Genomic DNA, 10,983 nt, shown 5'->3' on the forward strand with positions numbered 1-10,983 from the left:
AAGAATCACTGATTTAAAATGGGTGTTGGACTTCAATTTTATTTTGTGTGTGTGTGTGTACATATCAAAATATATCTTACATTATTATATTTTTTTTGTAAAGCATTAAATTAAGTTCGTTGAGAGTGTGCAATTCTGACTATGGTGATTCATGGATAAACTACTGAAATGTTGTTTTTCAAAGCCGAGCAGTTCCATTAAGTCCCATCAGATGTCGCTTTACCCATCTCAGCATTTCAAGTTTGTATTTATTTGAAAGGTCCTTCCTTCCTTCTGAAATCTTCTTAAATTCCCGTTTCTTCCTGGTTGTGCATGGCAACGCTCTCGGATATATAACGTGGTTTAGGATGCATAGACAACTTTACACAATGTTATGGTGGGTGCTTACGAAATACTCGAGGTTTGACAGCGGTTGTATATGTTATAGGTTTTGTACGTGCTAAGTCCTTGTTTGCTAGCAGGTGATTAGCCTGGCTTGTTTGTTTAGCAACTAGCTATCTGGTGTGTTTTCATCACCTGCTTTGATATGCACATGTCAGTGTGAGCGTAGACTAATCTCTAGACTTGTCTTGTGCAATTTAGTCAAAGATTATTGACTGTTTGTCAAAATGTATTTGACTTAATTAGCTCGCCAGTGCTACCAAACCCTTAACTTAAACAGCAGCGTCACATCATTGGAGGCCTTATGCTCCGTCTGACAGATCTAGACATTTACCAGGAATATTAGATTGTTCATTTGAATCTTACTAGTTACGTTTGATAGAAACTGTTTATAGATTCGTCCTCTTCCTCTGACTCAGCGTAACGTGCTACGTGGTAAGACGTCCGCTTGAAAATTACATAGAATCTCGTGTTTGTGGTAATGAATAATGCGATATTATTTGCATTAGCACGGCATGTCATAACTTGTGCATAATAATGTATACAGTATTGTCTGTTTAGGTTTTGATACAGCCCTTATGGACTGTTCTTATTCTAGCAAATAAAACGTTTTCTTAACGTTCGCATATGGTTCTCGTTTGGTTATTTTTGGAACCAAGTGATAACGTTCTAGGAACGTTTTGTGTATCTTATTTTGATTTCTTTATTTAATGGCTAATTTTAGGTTTTATTTTAGAATGAAAACTAACACTCCCTGAAAGTTCAGGGAACCAATTTTTTTTTGCTACTGTGCCAAACTGTATAACAATATCAAAATCTTTACATTTAAATATTTCGTGAAGATTAGTTGACTCGGTTTTTGTACTAGTTCGATTATAGAATGATTCCAGTCTCTAAAGAAGAGGCTACACAATGGAGGCTTTGAGCAAACAAACCGCAGCTGTTTTGCTTTAACATCATGCATCCTGTGCCAGATAATGTTTTGCCATTGTATTTCAGAGTCCCTGATTATGGCCACTGGAAGTCATGTTGGAAGTTATGCAGAAGTCCACAGGCTCAAGCAGGCCCAGCCCCATGATCTTCTCAAACGTATGCTTTGTTCTGGAGATGAGAAGAACATGAGGGAGGTCAGTAAGAGGAATCGTTTAAAATAGACAAATTATTTGTAGTGTATGTGCTGGTTGCGATTAATAGGGGTTTTCCCCAGTATTTTAATGCTGTGATACACTAAACAACTTTTATCCAGATTATGTCAGATTCTAAGTGACGTGAAGTATATTCCAGGTTTTAGGAATGCTAGCTTTAACTGTTATCTCTTTTCAGGTGGATTATACACTTAAGGACGAAACCGATCAAGATAGGTATGTTTTTGGGCTATAGCAACTCAATGACCTTTTATATTATTCATTGCTTTGAAAAGCTGACTTGTAAAATGTCAGTTAGAAGATATAAGCAAGCATTATTCTCCATCCCACAGATTTCCAGTGGGCCGTTGTGTGCACAAATACAGCAAAGCGAAGCGAGCGGTGGTTAGCAAGAAGAAAACGCGTCACTCTGGGGTGGGAACAAGAGAATGTTGGAGATCGCCCTCCACAAGCAGGACATCTGACATGGCTAACAAAGAAAATGAACTGACCTGTGCTGATGACGTGCAGGCTATTCCATACAGTGACAACTGTGGGTTCCCTGTGAGCTCAACAGACACCTCAAAAATGACAGGAGCTGGCTCCAAATACAGTGATTATTTCACTGAGGTGAGAAATGCTTCATGTTAATGCTGATATTTTCCTGACTATGTTCTTACCATACTAAGCTAAAACTTACCTGTGTTGTAAAATCTTCAACCCCTCTATATCTACAGTATCAGTCATGGCGAAGTGTGATCTATAATAAAATTGTATTATTTGTTGTACTAACTTTGTATTATTTGTACTATTTGTTTGTATAATTTCAGTTATCAAAGGAGCATGAAGTAATGACTCATGTGCTCTTTGGAAGAAATCTGAGACTCAACGTTGCTTTGACTCTTTGGCGGAAGAACGCAAGTGAACTAGTTGCATATTTGAACAGGTTAACAGTTTGAAATTTATCACAGCTATATTCAAAGTGACACAAAATACACATGTATATGCACTACTTTTGTTGTTGTTGTTAAAATAAATTTATTTTATTTAGCAAGGATGCATTAAAGGGATAGTTCACCCAAACATGAAAAATGTTCTTCCACACACACATCGTTTAGCTTCAGATGGTCTTTGTTAACCCCCTCAACCCCTTTTTTTGGGCTTCAAAATCTCAACACCCATTCACTGCCATTATAAAGCTTGTTAATGCCAGGAAGTTTTTTAATATAATTCAGATTGTATTCATTTAAAAGAAGAAAGTCATATACAACTAGGATGTCTTGAGGGGTAAACTATGGGGTAATTTTCATTTTTGTGTGAACTATCGCTTTAAATTTATCTAGAGTCTCAGTAACCTGTCACACAAACACACACACACACATGTGTATATATATAAAACTGCATCAAATTAGAATTATTTCTGAAGGTTGATATGGCTGAAAACTTAATAAATTACATTTTAAAATATATTAAAATAGAAAAGTTTTAAATTGTAATATTTCACAATGTTTTTGCTGAATTTCATATAAATTAAGCCATTGGTAAGCAAAATGGACATCTTTTAAAAACATTGAATGGTAGTGTATTGCAGGCATTTGTAGATTTGTCTTTACAGCATGCTAAATTGCCATCTTTCTCATGTTTTTTGGCATAATTGATGCTTGCAATTCTACATTTTTATGGGTAACATTGTAACCAATTAACTTTTTTCCAGAATACAAGACACAGGGGTGCTTGTTGATTGTTTGCCTGTACTTACTAAAAGGTATAAAACCTATTTAAAGTCAACATTTGTTAACTTTTGCTAGACATGTTGTAGATTTAATATGTTGTTTCATACGTATTTCTCCCTCTATAGTCTTCAGGAAGAACAGCCGTGTCTTTCAATAGGCTGTTGTGTTGACCTCTTACCACAAGTGAAAACTATTCTTAACACTAAATACGAAGAGTAAGTATTTTGTCCTGTTTTTTTTTTTTTTTTTTTTTACTATTATTGTTGCTATTTATTTATTGTCATTCAACATTTTGCCCAAGTTTAAATGAATCTTTTAAATGGTTGAATGTTTTCCAGACACCTCATTGTAGCTTTACACTGGGTTCAATCTATCATTAAAAAATGGTGGTCTGAGCTCTCCACAAACAACAAAGGCTTGCGTGATGGCTTTTCAAATGACAGGTGCTTCATTTTTATTTGTATATACAGAAATTAAATGACAGAACATCTTATTAATGTTTGCTGGAAGGTGTAACTGAATGTGTTTTCATCCAGCAGGAATGTTCAGGCAATGAAGACGATGCTTCTTGAACTGTGGGAGGGGAAGAGACATTTATGTTCAGTTCCAGGAACTGTAGGAGAGACCGCAAAGGTGGAGTGTTTGGTCATTTTTTCTTTGCATTTGAAAAATAGCAACTGTTTACAAAAAAAGTCTTACCTTGTCTTCTTTCTTGTCCTCTCTTCCATAGGTCATAGAATCATATGTGTCACAACTGCGCTGATGTATCATTGTAGCACACTATTGAAGATAACCACTACAAACTCTTGTTGCATTTAAGCTCTTTGATTGGCTTGGAGCTGGTGATTCTGAAGCCCAGTAGGCTGTGGTGGATTGTGGATAGATGAACTGAACAATTCAGACACTCCCAATTCTTCCTGCAGGCACTGAATGACTGCTTCACATTGAAGTGGACTTGCTTGGGGACACATAATCAACTCCATGAGACTCTCTGGAATCAGGCAACTCACTGAAGTGCCAAGCAGAAGTTTTAACTGTTGCACTTGTAGTGCTATGGTGTGAATCTGCTTAAGTGGATGTGATTGTAAGTGTACCTTTATGAGATGTTTTTCTCTCTCTCTCTCTTTCTCAGTCATGCACTTGAATTGCAGGAGTTTTAAGTTATTAAGTGTGTTGTTGTCCATTGCCTGATCATGAATGGATATTTGAGTGTAATGTGTACATAGTAGTCGTCTTTTAATCAACTTTCAAATAAATTTACATAAACAAAGTTTTATGGTGTTTATTTGAATATTTGCATTGTGTATGTATGTAAAAAAAAAAAGATTCAGACACAACCCCAATCAATAAAGGTATGACGTTGTCAGAAAATTGACTGATTGGTTTAATAGAGTTGCAGATTGTTTCATTTGCATTTGTGTTCCATTTGAACCACTACGACAAACAACACATTACTCAATAAATAAGTGTATGGATTTACTCGAACGAACTGGAGTATGTAAGTTATGCAGGCTGGAAGTGGACTAAAGTCCCCTTTTTAGCTGGATCGTCGTGATGTATTCGTAAAGAATTGGACTCCTCTCATTCGAAACCCCCGCCCATTTAAATAGACCTTCAACGATGATCACGTGGTGTAACAGATGTTCTTCCGGTGTCTGCGTTCGTTCGTTCCGAGTTCCGTTTACTTCCTTCAGTCCTATTCCTTTGGTCCAGGTTGACGCGTGTTGAAATATTGTACATTTGAAACGTCATATATATCGTGTGACAGAACACGATGCGACAAATGAAACGTCTGTTAGATGTATATGTGGCGTTGCAGGCGCTGTTTGCGTTGTCATGGTGCTTTACCGACGCAGATCCGGGGCCTGCAGTAGGTTCTCAGTCGAATGGAGAACGTTTCAAAATCGAAGGGCGAGCGATCGTTCCCGGAGTGAAAACACAGGAGTGGGTCTCCACAGCCCGAATCCTGGTGGAAGGAGAGGAATATGTGGGTTTTGTCAAGTGAGTTGCCAGCAATTCTAACGTCAAAAAGAATGATGTAACGTAAATACTAATTTCGTGTTTGTCAGTTTTTCGATTTACTGCATAACGTTACTTGATCTCAATTATAATGATCTTGTTTAAGCTTTCTCTTATATGAATATGATTTCTAGAGTATTTGTGAAAAATGTGTTTGTATGTAATATCATTCCATTGCATTGCATTGTAATTCAGATTAGATGGGCAGTGGTTTCATTGCAAGCCTTTAAACGTTTTTTTTTGCCAAGATGACAGAATTAACCACATCAGTTTCCCTCACAGGACTGATGGGAGCTTCGCTGTCAACGATGTGCCCTCTGGCTCATATGTGGTTGAAATCGTATCACCATCTTTCAGATTTGATCCTGTTCGGGTGGACATTACCTCCAAAGGGAAAATGAGGTGGCTTTTACTTTCCCAATTTATTCTACCTCCTTCTAACAATTATTTTTGTAAACATCTAAGTGAATCTCACAGTGTTGTTGAACCATAGGGCACGCTTGGTGAATTACATCAAAACCTCAGAAGTTCTCCGACAGCCGTACCCTCTTCAGATCAGATCCAGTGGTCCACACACGTACTTCATGAAGCGGGAAACATGGGGCTGGACTGATTTTCTCATGAACCCAATGGTAAAATCATATAATGGTTATTGTGTGTTTGATTCTTTCAGATTTATTGGGTTTTGCTTTAATTACTGGAGATTAAGCAGTCATTGTTATTTTTTTTATTTCCTCTACTTTAGATTAACTTGCTGTTTATAATAATATGACTTTAGCTATGACATAGGTGTTGTTGATGGTTTTTATTAGCTCTTGTGACTTGTCTTGTAAAATATTTTGTCGTCCTTAGGTCATGATGATGGTTCTTCCCTTATTAATCATCGTCCTGCTCCCAAAGGTGGTAAATACTAATGATCCTGAGATGAGAAAGGTAATAAATAAAACATAGCATGTAGTACCTACAAGTAGGTACAGATATTTTCATCCAATGTATATTGCTTTATTTATACAATTTCATATGTTTTTTTCCTGCAGGAAATGGAGCAATCTATGAATATGTTGAACCCTAACCCAGAATTGCCAGATGTTTCTGAATTCATGACAAAGTTGTTCTCAAAGGGCTCCAGTAAGGCTGGCGGTGGCAACAAAGGCAGCAGAAGTGTTGCTCTGAAGAGGAGGTAGTGCCGTGTATTTTGTCGGTTTTCTTTAACACTGTTTTACTGGTTTTCTTTTTATATGTATATATATGAACAGTTTCTTTTTCAACTGAAAAGCTTGACAAAGCAATACTGTGTTTGCACTCTACCACGTTTCCATGCTTAATTGTCTTCTTTGGATGCATTGTTAATAATCAGATAATTTTACTCATTGTAATGATACTCTGAAAACTATACAGACAATTTATTAATGGAGAAAACCAGTACAGATCGAGCAAGGCATGTATTCATCTTTTTTTTTTTTTTAGAGCTTAACTAGGATGTTTAAACTTTAAATGTAGAATGAGTGAAAAATAAAGTACTTGATTGGTCAAGAGTCCTCTTCCAAGAGAAACAGTTTTGCTAAAACATTTCAATATCTTGTAATGCAATTAACGTGATGGTAGTCTATGCTTTTACTGCTTCTGTGCAAAAGATTCATCACACAGGTATGATTCCTTCTCGGAATTGAGGTCTATACAGTTTCACCTCAGTTATAACTTGAATAAAAGCAAAATAGTGATAAAATGCAACAGCTGCAGTACGGCTGTACTGATAAAGTCAGATTCAGAAGTATGCTTGTTTTACTCATTTTGTCACAAGAATTCTGGGATATTTTAAAGCACACTTGAGCTTAAGGGTCAAGATAGATAAAAAAATATATAACGAGGGTCCATTTTTTGCAGTGATACCATGTGTATTTCCAGACCAACCCATGGTGATCACATTGAGCCCAATTCTTCTTAATAACTACTTGAAATAAAGTTTTTTAGGTTATAATATTTAATATATCTTGTTGGGTTTGTACAAGACTGTGAATGAAGATGAGAAATGCAAAAGATTTAAGCTATGAAGTATAATCTTATTTAAATTGAATGAAAATAAACTGGTGGAAAATATCCGTTTTGCTTATTTGTCTACGGTTCTCAGCATGATGCTTGCATGGTAATATGTGTGGAGATCAACATTTAAAACACATTTCATGATAAGTGACTGGTAAACAGTTGCTAGTATATGAGTGGGTAGCTGTAGCTTTATTTTGACTCGAACCCCTTCCAAATCCAGACTGATGTTTCAATTAGTTGGGTTAATCTCATGTTAAAACATTTATTTCACATCAAATTAAATGGCACGTCATCACAAGAGTAGAGACTTCTTTAACAATATGAATGGAAAACAGCCAGGCAACATTTATTAATGTGTTATTATGAGTTAATGTTCAAGTGAGTTCTGATTTAATTCGTGGCATTACAAAGATGTGTATATATATATATATATTGTATGTAGCATAGACCAGAATGTAAAGCACAGAATGTAAAATGTGCTTTCAGTGTTGTAGTCTTAATGAATGCCATGTAAATTAATATTTCATCCAGAGTGATGCTACAATCTTTTTGTGTAAATCATACACAAATGTCTACAGTGATGGTTTGGAAACACAAAAATCTTCAAATCTGTATCTAACACTGTCCAGTTCTGCAAACATAAGAATAATAAAACAACATTTCTTTGCACATCATTTCAATATGCTTAATATATATACAATATGCTTTGGATGTATGCAGTGTCACTGACATGACCAAACCATACAATACATAAAAATTATTTTATCACAAAAAGTTTACCTTGTAATAAACACTGTATGTGGTATTTATAATAATTTTAAAGTTCACATTCCATATTTTCATACCTTTATTTATTGTCCTCACCATCCCTAGCCCTAGACATTTCACAATATTAAAATACACTGTTGTGTAAACATGTTAAATGAAAGCAGATTAGTAGCTACGTTAAATATTAATTATATCATTTTTCAAATCATTATAGCAATATAAATGAAATGTACACACACACACACACACACACAAATATATAACCTAGAAAATTGTAAGGAATTATATAGGAATATGGTTTATGGCACTGTATGCACAACATAAACTGAAATTAAATTTTAATGCCCTAGCGATCTTGATCATTTAGAATACTCTGAAATCAGACACTTCTGTTGTGTTCCTTCAGAATTTAATGGTTTTGACCACACTAGTAAAGTTTCTCCTCTCCTCTGTTCTTCTTCCACTTGCAGAGGACTAACATCCAAAAGGTCTTCTGGAAGGTCTTGTTGCATAGGGCATAACACATGGGGTTGATGGTGCTGTTGACATAGCAGAGCCAGTAACCCAAATGCCAGAGGGACACTGGGATGCATTCAGAACAGAAGGTGGAGATGAGCACCATGATATTGTATGGGGTCCAGGTGAGGAGGAATGCCAGAAGAATGGCGCTTAGAGTCTGAGCAGCCTTTTTCTCCTTGATGAGGACCATTCTTTTCCGCTTGGTCATCTGGATCTTTAAGTTTGGATCTTCTGGTTTAGTAGAAGTGGATGTGGATGAAGGAGCCTGTGGCTCTGAAGACTGACAATGATCTGTGTTTGTTCTTTCTCCTTTGGGACTACCTTGCAAAGCGGTGATGTCGCTAAGGATCGGCTTGAACTTGTATGACATACATTTTTTATCGTTTGTCTGGGAGCATTTTGCAAGATCACTTAGATACTTGCTGTCTTCATAACAGAGTAGCTGTCCATTTCTATTGGCTTTTGATTCTTGGTTCTTGAATGATTCTCGCGGGGTTGTCTCAGAGATGGACCGCTCGTCATCCTCTGATGATGTGTAACTGTTCAGGGTGCTGACCTGGTCTGATTTTGTCCACAAGTCCTCAGACTGCAATGTTGTCCTAGTTACATAACTCTGGTTGGATGAAGACCATGATGCTTGAGTCCTGTCCCTCTTGTTCTTAAAGCTAAAGCATCGTAGTATTGGCTTTCGTACTTTAGGCTCTTCATGACTGTCCAGCGATGGGTATCCTTGGAGCTCTGCTAAGTTCTTAGTGCGTTTTTCTGTTTCTTTGTAGATTTTGGAATATAAGATTATCATGATGGATACTGGGACATAAAAGGCTGCTATGGCTGTCCCAAAAGTAATTATGGGTTCTGAGAAAAACTGAATCTGGCATTGGTCAGGAGGAACTGTCCTCTCTCCAACAAAGTACTGCCAGCACAGAATGGGTGGAGCCCACAATATAAACGATACCAACCACGCCAAGCCAATCATGATGCCTGCACGTTTCGGGGTCCGTTTAGCCCTGTAGGTAAGTGGTCTTGTAATTGAAAAATATCTGTCAAAGCTGATGACCAGCAAGTTCATTACCGATGCATTACTTGCAACATAGTCAAGCGCCAACCACAGATCACAAGCTATATTCCCTAAAGACCAGTATCCCATAAGAATGTATGACGTGTACAGGTTCATTGAGAACACGCCGATAATGAGGTCTGCAAAAGCTAAACTGAGTAAGTAGTAGTTGTTAACAGTCTTAAGTTGGCTGTTGACCTTGAAAGAAAGAATCACCAGCACATTACCTACTACTGTGATGAGACTCACGACAGCTGATACTGTTGCAATGGTTATAACTTCCAACAGACTGTATGGGGCAGGCAAGATAGTGGAGACATTTCCACTTGCAGTTAAATTTTGAATATCCATGTTCATCCTGTTACCGCTGATCGGTTAGAAAACTCTTGATGAAATTTTCACTGTATTCTTCATGTTCACTTGGCAATGGATAGTCTGAAAACACAATAAAGAGATCGAACACTTTAAAAACAGGAGAATTTGAACAAAAAATGCATGTTTTGTGTGTGAGACACCTATAAACAAATACAGGCCAAACATGTAGCTTACTACAATAAAGCTTTACAATTAAAATTCTAAAGGCGAAACACTACAGGCAAAACCATTCTTTTTTCATGCACTAGTCAATTTTGGGATCAAGATGTTGGGCTATTCAGCACTACTATATTGTTTCCATAACAAGAAAACCAAAATATGTATTCCAAAATACATATTTAATTGCTAATTTTATTACTTTTTTATCTATTTGCATATCTAGTTTTAAATTATTAAAGGCCAACAATCTCCACTTCAGTAGCATTTACATAAACCAAAACTATTTTAATATTCTTAATATTTTTAAGGCTTTTACAAAGGGGTTTGTTTCTATATAATTCAGAGAGATAAAAATCGAGATCCAAATTCCCCTTTGTAAAAAACTTTAACAAGGATTTTGAACCTGTCCTTATTCCATGTTCATATTTCATAGATATCAGAAATGCAAATTAGTCCATATATAATTAAACAGCGCCCCATTTGCATATTTTTTATTAAAAAGAAAAACGTTATTCACCTGTGGTGACTTGACATAAATGAGTAATTATTTAAAAAGTCTGAATAATTAATAATTTTAGTTTTACACTTTTTAAGTATTTTTTCTTGTAATATGTCAATATGCCTAAGTCAAAGAATTCACCCTTCAAAATATAATGTAATTTACATTTTCTTTACGAATCGAGTATCGAGTCAGATCTCACATGCCCCACACACCACTGGTGCTACGGTTTTTGATAGTATTCACACTTATACATGTTTCCCTCAGCATTTTAGATCTGATGCACATTTGTCATTCGATAAACTG

At 36.2% G+C, this 10,983-nt stretch overlaps 3 protein-coding genes across 5 annotated transcripts; 2 read left to right on the forward strand and 1 right to left on the reverse strand.

Annotated features, from left to right (window-relative positions):
• The first annotated feature begins 208 nt into the window (after positions 1-208).
• LOC127938768 (KATNB1-like protein 1) lies at positions 209-4,508 on the forward strand. 3 transcript variants are annotated; one of them, XM_052535617.1, is made up of 10 exons: positions 209-376; positions 1,381-1,508; positions 1,705-1,742; positions 1,859-2,135; positions 2,336-2,451; positions 3,220-3,270; positions 3,364-3,453; positions 3,577-3,681; positions 3,775-3,871; positions 3,969-4,508. In XM_052535617.1, exons 2-10 carry the CDS (start codon positions 1,392-1,394, stop codon positions 3,999-4,001), a joined length of 924 nt encoding a protein of 307 aa, XP_052391577.1. In that variant the 5' UTR covers positions 209-376; positions 1,381-1,391; the 3' UTR covers positions 4,002-4,508. The 3 variants fall into 3 exon arrangements, with proteins under 3 accessions (XP_052391577.1, XP_052391579.1, XP_052391578.1); XM_052535619.1 differs by having other exon boundaries at positions 210-376; positions 3,778-3,871; XM_052535618.1 differs by lacking the exon at positions 209-376 and adding an exon at positions 411-816.
• Positions 4,509-4,811: 303 nt separating this feature from the next.
• Positions 4,812-7,354, forward strand: LOC127938769 (ER membrane protein complex subunit 7-like). The gene is made up of 5 exons (XM_052535620.1): positions 4,812-5,239; positions 5,540-5,659; positions 5,751-5,889; positions 6,110-6,190; positions 6,295-7,354. Exons 1-5 carry the CDS (start codon positions 5,013-5,015, stop codon positions 6,439-6,441), a joined length of 714 nt encoding a protein of 237 aa, XP_052391580.1. The 5' UTR covers positions 4,812-5,012; the 3' UTR covers positions 6,442-7,354.
• Positions 7,355-8,377: 1,023 nt separating this feature from the next.
• On the reverse strand, positions 8,378-10,297 carry LOC127938816 (muscarinic acetylcholine receptor M5-like). The gene has a single exon (XM_052535709.1). It carries the CDS (start codon positions 9,999-10,001, stop codon positions 8,496-8,498), a length of 1,506 nt encoding a protein of 501 aa, XP_052391669.1. The 5' UTR covers positions 10,002-10,297; the 3' UTR covers positions 8,378-8,495.
• Between the last annotated feature and the right edge of the window lie 686 nt (positions 10,298-10,983).

Source organism: Carassius gibelio, chromosome A20, assembly GCF_023724105.1.
Source record: "Carassius gibelio isolate Cgi1373 ecotype wild population from Czech Republic chromosome A20, carGib1.2-hapl.c, whole genome shotgun sequence".
NCBI classification, from domain to species: Eukaryota; Metazoa; Chordata; class Actinopteri; order Cypriniformes; family Cyprinidae; genus Carassius; species Carassius gibelio.